This window comes from Mytilus californianus, unplaced genomic scaffold, assembly GCF_021869535.1.
Source record: "Mytilus californianus isolate M0D057914Y unplaced genomic scaffold, xbMytCali1.0.p SCAF_7, whole genome shotgun sequence".
In the NCBI taxonomy this organism is placed as follows: Eukaryota; Metazoa; Mollusca; class Bivalvia; order Mytilida; family Mytilidae; genus Mytilus; species Mytilus californianus.
This window is the reverse complement of record NW_026262723.1, coordinates 68,699,190-68,718,863: the sequence shown is the minus strand read 5'-3', so window position 1 is coordinate 68,718,863 and position 19,674 is coordinate 68,699,190. Positions and strand designations below refer to the sequence as shown.

General features: G+C 32.8%; 1 protein-coding gene across 1 annotated transcript in view; it reads right to left on the bottom strand.

Moving 5' to 3' along the window:
* The window catches only part of LOC127709954 (nucleosome-remodeling factor subunit BPTF-like), a 32,214-nt gene extending 14,436 nt beyond the window's left edge, over nt 1-17,778 (bottom strand). The window contains exons 1-14 of the mRNA XM_052215656.1: nt 16,615-17,778; nt 15,416-15,536; nt 14,847-14,968; nt 13,589-13,794; nt 12,520-12,689; nt 11,638-12,307; nt 10,342-10,551; nt 8,682-9,065; nt 8,037-8,179; nt 4,913-7,175; nt 4,219-4,357; nt 3,328-3,662; nt 2,435-2,638; nt 1,618-1,737 (exon numbers count right to left, since the gene is read on the bottom strand). Of these exons, the coding sequence (XP_052071616.1) occupies nt 1,618-1,737; nt 2,435-2,638; nt 3,328-3,662; nt 4,219-4,357; nt 4,913-7,175; nt 8,037-8,179; nt 8,682-9,065; nt 10,342-10,551; nt 11,638-12,307; nt 12,520-12,689; nt 13,589-13,794; nt 14,847-14,968; nt 15,416-15,536; nt 16,615-17,618 (6,091 nt within the window). The 5' untranslated portion in view covers nt 17,619-17,778. The remainder of the gene's footprint in view (nt 1-1,617; nt 1,738-2,434; nt 2,639-3,327; nt 3,663-4,218; nt 4,358-4,912; nt 7,176-8,036; nt 8,180-8,681; nt 9,066-10,341; nt 10,552-11,637; nt 12,308-12,519; nt 12,690-13,588; nt 13,795-14,846; nt 14,969-15,415; nt 15,537-16,614) is intronic.
* Nucleotides 17,779-19,674: the final 1,896 nt, after the last annotated feature.

Sequence of the window (19,674 nt, the reverse complement as noted above, 5' to 3'; positions counted from 1 at the left end):
CAGTTGGACATGTACACCTTACAATCATTCCATACACCAAATATAGTAGACCTATTGCATACAGTATAAGAAAAACAGACCAAAACACAAAAACTTAACTATAACCACTGAACCATGAAAATGAGGTCAAGGTCAGATGACACCTGCCAGTTGGACATGTACACCTTACAGTCCTTCCATACACCGAATATACAAGATCTATTGCTTATAGTATCTGAGATATGGACTTGACCACCAAAACTTAACCTTGTTCACTGATCAATGAAATGAGGTCGAGGTCAAGTGAAAACTGTCTGACGGGCATGAGGACCTTGCAAGGTACGCACATACCAAATATAGTTATCCTATTACTTATAATAAGAGAGAATTTAACATTACAAAAAATCTTAACTTTTTTTTCAAGTAGTCACTGAACCATGAAAATGAGGTCAAGGACATTGGACATGTGACTGATGGAAACTTCGTAACATGAGGCATCCATATACAAAGTATGAAGCATCCAGATCTTCTACCTTCTAAAATATAAAGCTTTTAAGAAGTAAGCTAACGCCGCCGCCGGATCACTATCCCTATGTCGAGCTTTCTGCGACAAAAGTCGCAGGCTCGACAACAAGCATTTTGAGAGTATTGCATGGCAATACATAGTCCCCTACCGGTGAAAAATTCATTGTACTGGAACAAAATGCTAACTTGATCTATAACTTGTCATGGAATAAACTATATAACAAATATCAAGTCAATATCTTCAAGCATGACAAAAATAAGTGTGGAAAACTGATTATTTGAGTGAATTTCTAAGTCCAAGGACCATAACTCTGCAAAAAATCATCAGACCAGAACAAAATTCAAACTTGATCTGTAACTTGTCAAGATAAAACTATATACCAATTCTGATACCTATAGCTTCAAGCATGACAAAAATAAGTGTGGAAAACTGATTATTTGAGTGAATTTTCTAAGTCTAAAGACATAACTCTGAACAAAATCATCAGACCAGAACACAATTCGAACTTGATCTGTAACTTGTCATGATAAAACTATTTATACCAATTATTAAATCAATATCTTCATGCATGACGAAAAAAAGTGAGGAAAACTGATTATTTGAGTGAATTTTCTAAGTCCATAACTCTGGACAAAATCATCAGACCAGAACAAAATTCGAACTTGATCTGTAACTTGTCATGATAAAACCATATACCAAATATCAAATCAATATCTCCAAACATGAAGAAAAAAGTGCGGAAAACTGATTATTTGAGTGAATTTTCTAAGTCCATAACTCTGGACAAAATCATCAGACCGGAAAAAAATTTAAACTTGATCTATAACTTGTCATGATAAAACCATATACCAAATATCAAATCAATATCTTCAAACATGAAGAAAAAAAGTGTGAAAAACTGATTTGCCGGACTGACGGATTGAAAAACAGACAAACAGACAGACAGATGGACCTAGTGCAAACCTAAAGTCCCCTTTGACTTCGTCGGTAGGGGACTAAAAACAACATAATTATGGACAAATCATTGAAATGGAATGATAGAAAGAGAGACAAGGGTAAACCTATATTCATGAAATATGCTTTCACAAGAATTTAACAAAGAAAATCATTACCTGGTAATAGACCTCTGACTTGTAATTGTCCAGATGGCCCTTGTATTATTTGGAGATTTTGGACCTGGCCTCCAGGGTTGCTCGGGTTTGCATTAGCTGGTCTGACTGCATTGACAGCTACTGTAAGAAGAAACACAATTATACTGAAAACTAAAAACAGATACAAAATACATTTATAAGAGTTACATCAAATATTATACTAGATCTGCTGGGAGAAAATTTCAATCTTCAATCTTTTAGTATATTTTAGTGAGACAAAATATTTTTTATCACCAAGGGATTAAATCGAAAAGAAAAAGTTATATGCTTGAGTAGAGAAAGCCATGTCACCCAACAAAGTAGTAGAATCTGTTTTTCTTTGTAGGCAAGCATCAACATTCTTCTATTGTGATTACTTTAAAAAAAAAAATGAAAAAATTATTAAATTTCAACCAATAAAAGCTGCAAATGTATTTATTTGTATTCAATCCCTCTTTCAATAGTTTCATAGATTCATATAAAAATATGGATATCAACATTTTTACACACCAAAGAAATTACAAAAAGAATTCAATTCTTCCATGAAAAGTTTTATTTAAAGTTCTTTTTGTAACTCTCACAGGAGTTGATCAACAAATCAACCATATAAAAAGATGTGTTGCAACATACTTTGTATTCTTTAGTATTGGTAAACCTCATATTAAATGTTGAAACATATACAATATTCCATAGGCTTGTATGTCAAAACTATGAAATCAAATATCCATGAAAATACAATTTTTCCTCAATTTATGAAAACTGGAATCAACGAAAAATAAATGAGTCCTCAGTTACTTACACTTTGGAGCAGACGTAGCAGCTGTTGCTGTACTTCCTGGTATAACTATCCTAGTGGGCATGGTACTGGTTGTGTTTGTGGTTGCCACTAACCCTGGTTTAGGAGCTAATGTTAGCCGAGCAGTTGGTTGTATCTGTATGGTTGTTTTTGGTAACTGGACCTTAACCAGCTGGTTAGGAGTGGTTGAGGATATTGCAGACGTCACTGAAATAAAAAAAAAACATCAACATTAAAAATAAATTGAACAAGGAAAATATGTACTTTACAAAACTAACAAAATAACAAATTTGTATTATTTGAACACCAAAGAACAATTTTATAAGATATATATTGTAAAAGCAGAAATTTTCGTTGGGTTTTTAATTTCATTTATTTCATGCATAGTGTGAAACTACATGGATTCTATCCCGAGCCAGTTCAACCAAGACTTGAAAATTGGTATTTGTTGTTTCTATGATAAGGAGTAAGAGCAAAGTTGCCTTGAGTCAGAATAATGTGTCCAAGTAGGATGACATGTCAAAACATCATCTAAACTGATGAATATAAGAGAAGTCAATTTTTTAACTTGTAACAAATTATCTTACTTTAAGATTTTCTTAAAACTTTAGTTCATATTATTTGATTGCATATTTTTTTTTTACTGTGGATCATTATTATGCATTGGATACCAATTTTTCATTGATTTCATAGGTACAGGCGAACCACAAATTTAAATGTTAAATGAGGTACAAATTTTCTATGAGCTTGTATTCAGATTCATACAAATTCACAAAATCAAATATCTATAAAAAACACAATGTTTCTCATGTTTCTCTAATCCACGAAAATAAATGAATTCATAATAATAATAATTTTGGTTCCCGATTCCTTTGTTGACCTAAAAATAACCCTACCTGATGGTGACAGGAGTGACTTTGGCTGGACCTGAACATTTTTCAGAATACTAGTTGGACCAGTACCAATGAGAGATCCTGTTGTTGTACTTATGGTTTTGATGATGGTACCTCCACCTGAACTGGACAATGTAGCTGTAATGATGGATTGAGTAGTGGAAACAGAGTCAGCTGTTTTACCCTGAGCTTCTAACAGTCGTTTCTGTTGTAATGCTAGTCGCTGCTGTTTGAGTTGAACTTCTAATGTTGCTTTGAGTTGTGCTGCATTGACTGCTGTTTGGTTTGCTTGTTCAATGGTTACTTTCTCTGTAAGTGCAGCTCTTTGTTTGGCAAGTCTGGAAAATTAAGTATTATTTAAAATCTACTTAATCAAGTCATTAACTCTGTCATTGTCTTTATGACTTACTTGTGGTATATTAATTTGTGTTCTATAGTTGTAAGGCTATGCAAGAATGAAATAAGATTTATTTGGGATGTTCTACAAAAAAAATACTATGAATTCTGTGGAAGGGGAACCATGCAAAATCTTCTTGTCACTTTTTCTTTTTTTAATGTTTCTATCATATGTGCTGGGACTATTCTAGAAAATAGGAGGGGATAGGAGGAATTTTTTTATATCTGTTATCCACCAGCTAGCTACTTAGTTCACAGAAAATTATCCTAAAATAAGTATAAAATAAATAATGTTACATAGAAAATGGGCTTGACATGCTTTAAATCTTTTAAATGATTGAATATAATGTATAAACTTAATTTCTTTTCATAAACATTTTTCTAACATTTCTTCATTACCAAGGTGCTTATTGATTTTGAAGAAAATTATCTGTGCTAAGCCCTTCAAATATATTCAATGCAAATGAATATATGGTTTTTGTATGATGTTTTTCTTACTTTTCACCAAACTGTTTGATTTCCCAGATTTCAAGTTCCTCTTCTGGTGTCCAGACTTCTGTAACGCTAGGTTCAGTTTGTTTTGGAGATTCTGCCCTCTTTCTTTCTCTCAAGCCACTTCTCTGAGGTGTGTATTTCTCTGTAAATAAAGTTAAAATGTACATCTTTCATTTTATGTTATATGCATATGAATCATACTACAACTTCATGACAACTGAAATACAATCAAAATGATAATCCACATGTTTAATTACAACAACAGAGTGTTTTGAATTTGTAACACTTAATAAACTTAATTTTTTAATTACAACAACAGAGTGTTTTGAATTTGTAACACTTAATAAACTTAATTTTTAGTAATCTTTTTTATAAATGTGAAGGCAAATATATCATGTATAAAAGGCATGTACAAATTTTTTTGTGTCTGTCAAAGTTTCATAAATTTCCATGCATTCCATGTCTGGCAACATTAAGAAATATTAAACATGCTAAAAGGCAGTCAAATTTAAATGCCACTTTTTTACACACTTTATTTATGTTCATCGATAAGTACAAGCCAGCTGCCTATTTTTTGCTGATGCAGTAGTATCCGAGAACCAGATAATTTAATTAACATGGCCTGCATTTGTCAAAGCTTATATCCTCCCCGAGTGGTCACATATTCCTATCAACACTCATAAAAATAACTACTCACCTTTTGGTTGAGAAGTTATTCCTAAAGGCACTACTATTTTCCTGACTAGAAACTCCGATCTGAGCATATGAGGCCCTACATCTCTACGCTTTAAAAGTTCAGTAGTCGTAATTTCGCTCTCAGTTGACACAGTGTTTGTACCTCCAACCGGCGGTTTTATCGAGATATCATCCCATCGCAGACACACATACATTATACGTAACTGCAATGCAACAGAACCAAAGGTTTTTACCGTTTGTGTTCTGTATTTCCAAGCAGTTTTAAAAACAGGTCGAGGACATGGATAAATCCAGTTCACATTGTTCATTTTGCAATTGTAGTTGAATGCTTTTGTCTCTGTTTTGCCAGCTTTCCTGGCTAATTTTCTGAGATCATGCTTCTCTAAAGCAAACATAGTCCTTTTACCACTTGGAGTTAAAAATTTATGACACTGAGGTAAATTGGCTTTCTTTTTATTCACCTTCTGTCCAAACCTAGAATATTTTATCAACTTTATTTCATGCTTTGTGCTCCGCACTGGAGGCATCTTAGTTCTGAGTTCATCAATACTCATTTTTTCTATTGCTTGTTTAAGTGCTAGTTGTGCAGTTGTAAAGAATGGGTTCTTTTTATTCTGCAAGAGTGGTGGAATAGTACTGTTCACAGCAGATTTTTGTTTCACATCTCCATTTTTTGAATCACTGTTTGGCTTTGAAGTTTTAGACACTGATGAAACATCCTTTTTTTCTTCATTTGAACTATTCAAATTGGTCTTTTCTTCTCCAACTTCAACTTCCATTTTAACCTCTGATTTACCATCCTCTGTAGATATGACATCTACATCCATTTTGTCCTCATTTTTTTCTCCATCCTTTCCACCTTCTTCCTCCTTTTTCTCATCTTTATCTCCCTCAACATCTACATCTTCATCTTCTTCCATTTTGTGGGTACTGTCTTCCAAACCTGTTGTTAACTCCTCCTCCAGAGACCTATTATGAATACAGAGGGGAGAGTAACACATACTTTTCCCCTGTCCTCTACACAAATAGGAATAACATGTGTATGGAGAAGTTTCATCATGATGTAATGATATGTCATGGTCAGACTCACCAGTATCAGTTTTCTCCTTGTTTCCGGTCTCATTTTCATCTTCCTTTGAACCCGGACTTAACTGGACTTTCAATTTCCAGTTAATCTGTTGCTGTAATGCTTGCCTTTGTTTGGTTTCAATTTCATCCTGTTTGATTCTCTTAGCAAGCAGCATGTCAAGTTTTGCATAAGGTTTTGTAATTTTGTCGTAAAAAGATCTTTCATTTAGAGCTTTGCTAACATCAAGAGTGTCTATGTGTAAAATAGGTGGTCGTAATTTACTTGCTGCCATATTGATTGTTACGGTATGATTTTTATTTCCAACACTGATAACTTTTTTCTCGTCATTCTCCTCCACGGTCTCGACCTCTAATTTTTTAACAAAGGCAGACTCACTTCTATGCTTTTTTGGAGCTACTAGTATGACATCCAGTTCAGATTTTTTAACTGGGCTGCCATTTTCAATATCTAGTTTCTTAACTGGACTATTGCTTTCTATGTCAATATCTTTTTCATTTTTTATTGGACTACTTTTTATGTCTATGTCTATGTCTCTTTCTTCTTTCACTTCACTACCTTCACCCGTGTCACATTCCATTGTTTCTACTTTTTGTTCATCAGTATTGCACATTTCACTACTTTCATTCCCTGAGTTTTCGACACAAGATGTTTCATCATTTTGTGATTCCACAACAGAGGGTGGCTCTGTTTTTATTTCTGTTTTAATTTCCTTACTATCAGGACTATCTACACTAGGAGTTTCACTTTTCACCACAATCTCTGTCTTCTCCTTATCAACTTCCATGTTTTCTTCCTTAACTTCAGTTTTAACCTCAACTTCCTCTTTAACTTCAGTTTTTATTGACACTGATTGATCATCAGTGTTAGAAACGCTTATTCGATCATCAGTGTTAGAAACGCTTATTCGATCATCAGTGTTAGAAACGCTTATTCGATCATCAGTGTTAGAAACGCTTATTCGATCATCAGTGTTAGAAACGCTTATTCCATCATCAGTGTTAGAAACGCTTATTCCATCTTTTTCACTCTTGCGCTTTCTGGCCTGCAGTTTCCTTGCCACAGATCTAAGTCCAACAGTATCCTGTGGTACACGCTTGTTAGAGCGAGTTTTACTTCTCCAACACCATCCCTGTCCCCCTGTTACTCGATATTCTTCACCTTTTTGTTTCCAAACCTATTCAAAATATTTTAATTGGTTATTCATTGAATGCATAAAAAAAGTCTAAAGAAATCGACCATCATGAAGACAACTGAATTGTGACCCTCACCTCACTTCACCTATCATCTTCATGCCGGTTGGCATTTAAGGCCCGTAGAATAGTGAACCAAACATTAAATTTAGTCTTTACATGTAATACATGTTTCATACAGTATAAATGAATAGCTTGATGCACAACAGATGTTCATTTTTATATTCAATGAGCTGCAACTGAAGGGAGAGTAATTATCCATATACACTTCTGGGATATTCAAAATATGTTCTTCATGCTTCTGTGTTGATAAAACTTTTATCAGGATCCTGTCAGCACTATTAATCAAAATCTATTAAGCATGCCCTTTTCAAGCAATTGAAAGCAAACCTTGTTAAAACAGCTATCATCATGATCATCAGAATTTGCTATATAGATCAAGTTACTACTCTTTGATTACAATTGGCTTTAAATAATATAAACAATGTAATGGCCATGGGAGTTAAATGAGTCAAATAAGAACTTCAGCTTACAGTAAGATTAAGAAACAGCGACTCTTTTCACAAAAAAATCTTAAGAGTAAAAATATCGTAAGTCATACATATTTCATTATAACTTACGATCAATTTTAATAGTAAGATTTTTTATGAAAAGAGTCACAGGTTCTTATTATTTAGTAAGACATTCTAAATCTGTGTGATGACTGAGACAATTTTTCTTTGGTTGTATCTGAATGAATGGAAATTGTTTGTTTTAGTGTGATGGATAACAAAATCATATTTAAGAATTCTCGGTATAATGCATTTAGTACATAATGTTATTTTGTTAACATTCCCTCATTTTACCTGATGCTTTAAACCTAAAGTATATTTGATCCAAACTAAGGGTCTAGCATCTTCCTCTTCTTCTTTTCTTTTCCTTATTTCCTTTTCTTTTTTCTTCAGCTCTTCCCTATCAGTAGCAGTAATTTTCAGCAATTTTGAATGTCCTAAAACATGCAAAAGTGGTTATGTAAATGCAATTATAAAGCCAAACTTTACTCCAGTGGACAACAAAACACACACACTAAGAATGATAAAACTCAGATTTAATTGAGTTCGTAATTCTGATTAAGACAAGGGATGTGGAATAAACATCAATGAGACAGTACCCACTTATGCAAGTAAACTAAAAATAGAAATTTAATGATTGTCAAAACTTTTTTTTCACTTTCTAGAGTATTAGCTGATTTTTTGCTATTTATGCTATTGTCCCCTTAAATATTTTTTTTTCTTCATGCTATCTACTGCCTTCTGTTTAATGAAAGAAAATATATCAAACATGTAACCTTGAAATTTTACAAAGGTCTCACAAACTAAGGGCAAATTTTCTAAAGACTAGAATGCATTCTTTCACAAAACTACAAAATCAAATATCCATGAAAATAAATGAATCCACAGTATTTGTCTCTGAAAATTCCTTTTACTCAATGAAAAAGAAATAACACTTACCTAAGGCTTCTGTCCATACTGGATTAAAAATAACTGGCTTCATACAACTTTCCAATATGGAAAGTGCAAGTCCAAAATCACTAGGAGTTCGACATAATTGCACAGCATTAGCCCAACTCTGCCGATGAAGTGGCCAGTTAGGATGCAACAACGCAGATGGAAGATTGGATTCTAAGTTTGTTATTGTCGTGACCAATGTTTGTAGTACCACAGTTTTTCTACCATTGCATGATCCACCCCATTTGAATTCACTTATAGGTGTTAAACTAAACTTGTGAGAAAGAAATCGTTTTTTGTCTCTTTCTTCATTATGTTGATGTTTGTTCAGTGCAAGGGTATTGGTTGAATATTGGTTTGAATAGTTCTTGAAACTACATTCCATGCCTAAAATTGAAAAGCCATTGAGTTCATACTTTAAAAAACTCAGTCATAATACTTAACATATAAATATCAGTCATACAATTTCCATATGAAGATCATGGTTTGATATAAATTGGTTCCATAAATTTCTCCCATTTTAAAACAAAGTATGTAGTCAAATAAGAACTGAATGACAGAAATGCAATGAAATTATTGTAAAATCAAAATTGAAACCAAATCATCATATTAGTAACGTAAACATTGAAACATTCTTGAAAACCAACCCAGAAGAATTAAAATATCAGAACCATGGTGAATCTTTTCTCCCTTAATTTTTTATAGTTGTCAGACAACTAATTCAAAATCCCAATATATGCAAACATTTTTTTTCAATTTCACAGCTCAAAATGGTCAAAATATATTTCTCAATCATGTACCTTAATATGCTAGTTTAAGTCAACATCAAAAGTACTATTTTTTGTCAGATTAGGCTACTTTTATTAAATTGAGGCGGCTAAATTGGTGGTCGGACACTTTTTCACTTGTGTTACATTTCCTTATCTATTGTTACTTTTACACTCCTTCCTTTGTTCTTTTTCAGAAATAGCAATTAAGAAATACTCAAAATCTTGCAAACAGTCAAGATATTTCTATTGAATTTTTTCTGATCAAATGAATTTTAAATGAATAATAACACTAATTCTGTAATTCTACAGTGACAGAAACCACAACTAATTTGAACTACTAAACTTTGTTTAAACCTGTTAATTAATTTTAACTTTAATTATTTATCCTTTATAATTTTTATTAACTATGTAATTGCATTCAGGTATCACAGATCAAATTTATACGTTCATTGTGTGTTAATTTGCGTTTTTGATTGAGTTAAGCCTTCCAATTGATATTCTATAGTATGTCTTTCTAAGTTGTGATGTTATACTATTGTTTCAGAAAAGGGAAAAGGTCTACCATTAAAACGTTTAATCCCGCTGCAAATGTTTGCACCTGTCCTAAGTCAGGAATCTGATGTACAGTAGTTGTCGTCTGTTTATGTAGTTCATACCTGTTTCTCGTTTCTCGTTTTTATATAGATTAGACCGCTGGTTTTTCCGTTTGAATGGTTTTACACTAGTAATTTTTGGGGCCCTTTATATCTTGCTGTTTGGTGTGAGCCAAGGCTCTGTGTTGAAGGCCGTACCTTGACCTATAATGGTTTACTTTTATAAATTTTGACTTGGATGGAGAGTTGTCTCATTGGCACTCATACCACATCTTCTTATATCTATATACATACTCTTACCTAATTTGAAGTATTGATGAGATTGTAACGACCATACTGAACTTTTACTACGTGTAATCCTGGTTATGTCCCCTTCTTTATTGATAACCAACAGATCATCAGAGCCTGATTTACTGATAGATTTAGATGTAGTTGTTGATGTAACTGAATCTGTAAATGTTTTAGGTGTTAATGATCCAGTCTTTGATCTGGTGATTATTTTTCTACTTTCTGAAAATGAGATTTAAACAAAGTTGGATTAGTTACATTCTCAAGAAGCAATAGATTCATGTATCTATTTCAAAGCCTAAATATAAATCTTGTTATATATAAATATTTCATTGCCAATCTAATGATGTTCATACAAAATCTTTGCCCAACAATCATTTGTGAAAATAATACATGAATAAAAAAAAAAACAATGAAGAAGCTCATAAATCCAATAACTGAGCAAATATGGTACATGTCTTGGGCTTGATCTACATAGCTTTTAATAATTCTTCAAATTTTGTGCCCTTTACATTTGTTAGAGACCTATTTCTTATATTTTTTACACTCGCACACTTTACCCTTTTATCCTAAGCTTCCCATGTTTTCAATATGGAACAAAATGGATAGAGCACTTCAGTCAAGTTTTCGCCCAAAATGGATAGAGCACTTCAATCAAGTTTTGCACAAAATGGAAATAGCACTTCAGTCAAGTTTTTGCAAAAATGGATAGAGCACTTCAATCAAGTTTTTGCCCAAAATGGATAGAGCACTTTAGTCAAGTTTTTGCCCAAAAAAAATCATTTGTACTCAAATACATTTAGAAATTAATAAAGATCTAATGAATCAATTAAAAGGTACTTCTTTCTAAATGTATTTTTGCAAATCTTGGTTACAATTTTCAATTCTGTAATTCAAGTAAAATACACACACAGGCTAGGGGCTGACTGGCATTTCTATATATTATACATACTGGAAGCTATAAAAAAACCAAAAAAAAACACACATTAGTTGTGAGTAAACTATAATATATAGTTCATAGTGGCTCACTCAGACCTATGCTACTGTAAGCCTACTTATTTTTCATAATTAATTTATTTTCGAAACTAAATATAAATCGTCACATGTATGTAAACTTGGATCATTCTTTAAGAAAATGCATCAAGAAATTAGAAAATTGGGAAAATAAATCACCTTTATGAAAATGCATCAAGAAATAAAAAAATTGAAAAAAATAAATTGCTTTGAAGTCGGCTAGAAAGAGCTAAATGTGAAAATGCGGAAATAAGTTTGTTCACAGTATTCCATCCAGACAATTATCTATATTACCTGATGATGTAACAGATGTGAGAGCATTGTTTATAGACTGAGATAGAGACATGGCTGTAGTAGGAGTATTCTGATCTGCTGCAGTGATTGACTGTTTACTGACGGCTAACGTCACTTTGTTACCCTCTCTATTCACAATCAATACTGTCCTTGTCTGTTTCTGAGGAGTCCCAGAATCGTCTTGAACTTTGAATATTGTTGGTTTTACAGTCTGTTTCTGTGGAGTGCTAGAATCATCCTGAACTTTCAGAATCGTAGATTTTACATTAGGTATAAGAGACTGTACATTCATTATTGTTTTATTATCTTCTTTTTTATCCCCTGTAGGTTCAGATTTGTCTGTGGAATCACTTCCTTTCCCTGATGAATTAGCATTAGCATTTTTGAAGATTTCCACAGACATTTCAGGTGTAATTTTTATAATTTTTGCACCATTAGATGTTGTTGCTGACTCTGATTTACTGTCACATGTGCCACTGGAACTTGTGGATATTACTGTGGTAGATGAAGTTACTGTTTTGACACTGGTTGTTGTAGTAGTTTGTGACACTTCTGTTTTTTCTATTGACAGTTTAGTCTGGTCATCTATCTCTGCTTCAGATGTAAAAGAATTAGATGATGAAGTGGTTGTGGTAGTGACAGAAACTTCCTCTGCAACTTCCATACTTTCCTGGAAAAAATCAACAATAAAAAGTTGAGACAAACATCAATTTTTTTAAAATACTGTAAGTTTAATGTTTTCTTCTTTTTTCTTCTAGCTATTTCTTTCTTTGTCATATTATTGTGCCTGAGGTTAGGAACAAACTTACAGCCTTTAAATGAGAATATCCCCCCTTACTACAATGAGGCAATAAATGCTATTAATGTAAAGATATATTGTACCACTTTTTCCTCCTGATTTTGCTTTTCTAATTCCATTCGCTTTTCATCCTCCTCAGCTTTCTTCTTATCTTCTTCAGCTTTCTTTTTATCTTCTTCTTCTTTAGCCTTTCTGTCCTTTTCCTCTTGTTCTTTTTGTATAACTCTTTCTGATTGCACTTTTGTTAAATTAGCTTGAATTGAAAATCATCAATGTAAACATATACTTTCTGTATGTATAGTTTAACCTATACAGATAATTCAATGTCAAACTTAATGAAACTTACTATTAGTACAAATATTTACTTAATATTTGCTTCTTAATCTGGTTGATTCTCTTATTTGTAATGTGCTTCCATTTCTTTTATAAGTTTTTATTACTGTAAATTCAGAAATTATTGCAAGGTTTTTATCAATGCTAGTAATGCAACTTGGTGAGTATCGCAAAAATAAGAACTAGCATTCTGATATAGGATACATAATCTGTATGAAGATTTTCCTGAAATCGCAATAATTAATCTCGCATTTTTGTCCATTTTATAAAAGTCGCAATAATAAACATGATAAATGCACACAATAATTTCTGAATTTACAGTATTCCCTTCATTTTGTACGCAAAATTTAGCGAGTAGAGAACAATGCAGTTCTTTGCCTTACAAGAACTTGCAATTGTATAAATAGGAACTGGTGAACATAGATAATATCTGCAAATTGAAGATGAAGAGCAACAATAAAAGTGCTGTTCTTTTGATTTGAATTTTGTCAAGTGTGTTGAAGGATTTAAGAGTCATGAATCAATACACAAAGTCCCTTTTTTTCCATTATACACAAACAATAATTTTATTTAAATCTGTATGCTTAAATTTCTTTCGTTTTTTACTTAAAACTTGCCTTTGAATGTTGATATAGTGCATACCCATTGCTAAAGACCTTTCAGCACATTTCAAAAAGAAAAGTAGTAACAAAATGTACTGTCAATTTAGTTCACTGTAGTTGTTTCATGTAATTTTGTCTTGTGTACATTATCTATTTCATTCAGTATCTGCATATAAACATATATACATTTATACTGTTGACATTTTACACAATATACCTATTTCCATATCAATAGCAGACTTCCTCGTTCCTTTACTGGCATTTGTCAACTCTTCTGTAATCATCATCTGTCTGACTATTTCCTCCCTCATTTCATTAATAAACATGACAAGGTCTCTCTCATACTTATTTTTGTCTAAAACCTCTAACAATTCATCTATCTGGTATTTTGTACTATAGTACCAAACATCATTTTCACCTTCACTGGGAAAAAAATAAAAATTTAAGTTATTGCAATTGCATACAAGTCCAAGTAAAAAGTTAACCCTCCCAAGGTACATGAACATATCTTAAGGCCTTAGTTTTTTTATCATGAGAAATGTAAGCCATTTGTTGAAAAATACTTTTTTCATATAAAACCAAACACCAAATATTACAAACCTGTCAAATCATAAATGTTTTAGCTTTTACAATTTCTTCTTTTTTTTTAAATCTTTATTTATGTTTCATGCCTTTTCAGATAGGAGCATATAATAAAGAAAAGTCTATATCAATGTATATCAGTTTTATCAAAACAAATTTTGATCACTGTTAGTAACTATCTAAGTCAATTAAGTGCATCATGAAACATCCATTTATAATATATATGTCTTAATTGTATTTATATAACTTTTTTTGCCTCTACACTGAGCACCATTCATTTTAGGTAATACTGTTTCATCCATACAATGCTTATCTATCAGACTGTGTTTGCTTGAAAAAAATGGAGACTTTTAAGTTTCTACATGGATATTTCTGCTGAAAAAAGTTATACAATCCCAAGTCTGAGATCAGATATTTACCATCTCACAACATGCAATACTTCTGTCATTTTGGGAACTTAGTGTTGATGGCCTATCTCTGAGAGTCTCAGTAGATGTTTAATTATGCACAACTCTTTTAAAGCTCTGGGTGGTTAAGAGCTGGACATTTAGAAAAGAAACCTGTCAGTTGTTGAAAACCCTATGTTTACCTCAACATTTTTTTCAGTTTTTTTGTGTTGTTGGGTTGCTGTCATATTAACCTTTACCCTGTACCTTCGTTTATTCATACCAAGATTAGTAAACCACAGCATTAATTAGTTAAGGGAGGATATTGCCTTAAAAAATATAAAAACATATACAGATATAAAATAAGGAGATGTGTTATGATGTGGTCTTACAGAAATTCTTCACGTTCAAAATAATCCATCCTATATTTGCATCTGATTTTTTTAAATCAATAGCAATGTGTTTCCATTCATGTTTATATTCAAAAGGAAATTTTTGCTCACTTACACAATAATTCTTCTTATTAAAAACCAGTATTTTCTACGATGACGATCATAGCCGATGGGTTCTTGTCGACAGAGCAACCCACTCTTTTCTGCTTCAGAGATACAATCTGTTACTCCTTTTATCTATAAAAAAATTACAAAATCAAAGACATGAAGATACTCTTTGTCCCACATTATACATTCAGGAAATACACAATGTTATAGAACTATTTACATGTACTCTATAATTCGATTTTCAACCTAACATAAACACTGACATTTGAAAATTCCAAATGAAAGGACAATGTAATTTTCAAGTACTCAACTTCCTTAACCATGTTAACTATAATACATACATGTAATACATTCTATCAAAACACAACAAACATCATTTATTTAATTTAAAGTAAGAGCAGAGAAGAATTTTTTCTTATGAAAAATTTGACTACTATGTTTAAGGAAAGGTTTGATTTCCACAAGAACATAGCTTTTTAAACACTCTTTATACATGTTATAACTTTTTGAATTTTACTTCTTAAGTATTAGTACAATGTATGTGATAACCTTGACCACACCACCTTCAAGCCTTACCTTATGAGCCTTACAAATAGAACACACCCAATCTTCATCAGGAACCTCCTCTAGGGCAGGCTCAACACACGTCAAATGGTATACAGCAGAACAGGTTTCACAGCACAATAAATCTCCTAATCTACAAATATAAACAAAGCACTAGTTAAGAAATAATACAATATATATATAACCATACAAACTGTGTGCAGAGCTCATAGACATAACTACTCCACTCTCACAATTCCTGAATAGAATCCAGTAATATTAAGAAACACTTTCTTAATCATCACTTAGTTTATCACCACAGATGAAAAACGGTTCTGGGGAAGACAAAAATAAAAGGACAAAATTTATAATGAGACAAGGTCATATTGAGGTCACTTTTTCTATGAGTGGAACAGGCAAAATTTAAGAATTTCATCTTGCAGAGAAATTACAACAAATCATTCTAGATTGTAAACTAGTTAATACTTAAAAAAAATAGAGAAGTCCATGTTTTGCTATGGGACACTCAAGTATTCGTTGGGACAAAATAAAAACAAAAGATGCAAAATGCTTTCAGGGCTGACAACAGAATGGAAAACATTTTTTAATGTCAAAATAAAAAATAGTTGTGTTAAGGGTTTTCCTACCTACCCTAAAGATGTGATCGACATTAATATTGTTTGTAGAAAATATGGCAAAATCCCACATCTCCCCGAATACATGATATACTGAATAAAATTATACTTGTTGCAAAAGAAAGTACGTCCTACTTACATTTTTGTACAATGCATCTATCTTGTTTTTCTTATGGTGAAAAACCTAAACATACTTTTTGTGTGGTCTAAATTAACAAAAGGTACATTGTTCTGTGTGTTTCACACTATATATGTGTAACTGGTAACATGATTAATATACCTGTAATAGTTATTCTGTTTAGACTGTCAGTTTTTTTTTTATTTTTGTCTAATTTTTATATTTTTACATCCATGACATCTGCTTAATCATGAAAATTGGATTTTTTTTAGAAATGCAACATATTTTCATTCTTCTAAACACATTCCTGTTAAAACCCTCCTTTAAAATATGATACAAGTAAAATTGTCATTCCTATCCAGAATTTCTCCTCTAATTTTACTTATTTTATCCTGTACTTTTTTCAAAATATCATGTTTGAAAATACAATGCATCTTTATTAAGCTAGTACTATTATTCACTCCATGAATATTACATACTTATGACATGCTCTACAATGGTCATCATACTGTATATTGCCCTCATTCAGGATTTCTTCACGCACACTATTAGAACCCAGAAACAAGTCTGTTAAAATTTTTAGCACTTTCATACGCTCTGGTAGCTGAACAAATGGATAATCTGGAATTTCTAACGATTTAATTGCTTCTTCATAATCTGAATCTGTATCAGAATGTCTGTCACTATCAAGATAAGAACGTACAAGTTCAGACCATGTAAATGAGTCAATATGAAATAGTGCAATATTAACACTGTCTTTAGTATCTTGGGGACCAAATGTTGTGTTATTGCCATCTTCTTCTCTAATCAAAGATCTCAACAAGGTTATGTGAATTTCTGTAAGAAGAATACATAGTTCTTCACTAAGTAAAGCAGCACAGAAATCTTCAAATGAAAATGGTGATAACCTTAAAATAGTTCTATAATGTCGTAAAACTTCATATATGCTAAGACATTGCATCAAATAATCATTAGGAATTGTTAAATCATTTGAAGTTGATGGTAGGACGAGGGATGGAATTTCAGACTCATCATCAATATCTGGGGATACTGGACGGCGAATAAGAAAATGCCTCCTCCCAACAGAGCTTGCAACTGTACTGAGGCTATCATCACTAAAGTCTGAATCAGATTCTTCATAAGAATCTTCTGAAAGATCAGATTTTGTTTCAAAGTCATCAATAACACCATCCTCAGAAACCATACTTGATCTAGATGCCTCGTCCACTTCATCATCATAAGTAACACGTGAAATAAAGGTCCTACCCCTACCACTCGATTCTCTAGTACCAAATCTGTTATTTTTTCTCGTTGGAGTCCCTGGAATGCTGATTGGCGTACTACATCTTGAACTGTTATTAGATTCATCTTTGTTTTGAAGGGCCTTCGGTTTTCTTAAGAAATTTATGCTCGTTCTTGGTCTATTCGACGACAAAGGGGTTTTTGGAGGTCGGCCTCTTGCTCGCCTGCCCCTTGTCGACATTTTCCACCAATTTAGAAGTTATGACACCATAAAATACACCCTACAAACGTGTTTAAAAGTAGCTACACCATCATAATGGGGGAATAAGAAGTGTTTGGAACCCATGTTGAAAATTTTCGTAAGCCGCCATATTCGTAAACGCTGGTCACGTGACTTACAATTTACTAACAAAGTTGGGCGCCATTCGGTCCTCGCTTCACGGCAAAATCTATTGTTGAGTTTATACCTTATGATAGAAGACTTATATTCACAATAGTATATACAATGGAAATCATAAACTCTTTCCAGTATGTTATTTTTTCAGGGGTTTGCGTTTGGGTTTATTTTGTTCAAAACAAGATGCAAGGCAAAATCGTATTGGGCGAAGTTTATAAGGAATTTTTACATTTTCTTCGCTAAATTGCACCTTTATTTCATTAAAATATTCAAACAACTGTATAACATGATAGCCATTCTCAAAAATAAAACATGAGAGGTAAATTTAGGACGATATAGTGACCTAAAATCAATGAATGAAATAAATTGTTGCAAGTTAAGGATCCAATGAAACAGTTCGTTACAAAGCGTTGTAGCCGTTAATCGGATGGTAAAACCAAAGACCACTACTACAGACAAGATAAACTTCATGTAACGTTCGTTATACGGTTGTTAAACATGGGTGAGATGGACAACTGCATTAAAACGAGTTTCAAAAAAAAAAATCTCTGTAACTGCACAAGGTCTCAGGAAAGACGAATTCTAACCAGATTTTTTAGTTAGAAGATTGCATTTACAAGAAAGATTGACACCAATGACTTCTAGTTGTAAAGTTCAAGTCATATTTTTCTTCTTCCGAATACGGGAGTAGACTCGATCATAGGTAGGAGTGTAAAACTTCTCGGGATTTCTGTGCTATGTACATATGGACTTAATTAAAATTACTGAAGAAAAAAAAATAGTCAGGTTATTGATTAACATATATACATTATGTACAGTGGCTTTGCCTTTGGTGGTTTGATAAGTTGGTGACGGCGGATCCTTCAAATGGTAGAGTGGATATGCCACTTTTGAAGGATGCCAGAGTCTTTATTAGTTGAAATTTGCCGAAATTTTTGTTGCTCACTAGTACGTCTATACGATTTTGTTAAATTGTCCTTTGGAACTTCTACTTACCCCCAATTAATTTTATATAGCAGTGTTAATCTAGCTTTTTTCTTTTATTTTGTAAACTGACCCATTGTAAAGAATTTATCATGTTCGAAACTGCAACCGGTGTTCTGTCTTTTTAATCATTATGGACGTATCTGGCTGTCTTACGCTGAATCTGCTCAACCTGAGTGATGTGATGCTTATTCAAGTGTAAGGATCACAAAAAGGGGAAGAGTATTCGACGACTGGACGGACAAGTAATGTGTGCGTAAGGTTTTTAACCTTACGTATCAAGGGCGGATCCAGAACCTCGATGTCTGGGGGGGGGGGGGGGGGGGGGGGGGAGGCACCATGAAACCAAAATTAAAGATTTTTTTATATACATGTATGTCTGTGTAACAGCCACTATGTTCCGTCAGTTACTTTGTTCCGGCGGAACTTTTCAACTAGTTATTTCGTTCCGATGGAACTTTCCAACTAGTTGTTTTATTTCGAGTGCAGTCGAAAAGTTCCGGAAAAAAGTGGCTAGTTGTAAAGTCCCGGAACAATGTAGCTAGTTGAATAGTTCTGGCTGAACAGAACAACTAGTAGTTACATCGTTCCGAATATACCATATTTCGTCCTTTTTGTAGGAAGAGGGGGAAGAATGAGTATCAGTATATATAAGAGCAAATCATTAATTTACAAGAATACCCAACGCACTGAAAGGGGTTTCTTTGGGGACAAATATGCAAAATTTAAGTTGTATTTCATAGCTCACATAAAACGGAATAAGTTGCATTATCATATAAATTTAGTTTTCATAGTAGCCTCAAGAGAGGGAAGAATACCCCCCTCCTCATGTGGTTCTTTGCATCAATTCTCCAAATGGAACTTTGTGACTGGTTGATAAGTTTCGTTGGAACTTTTGGGCTAGTTTGTTAGTTCC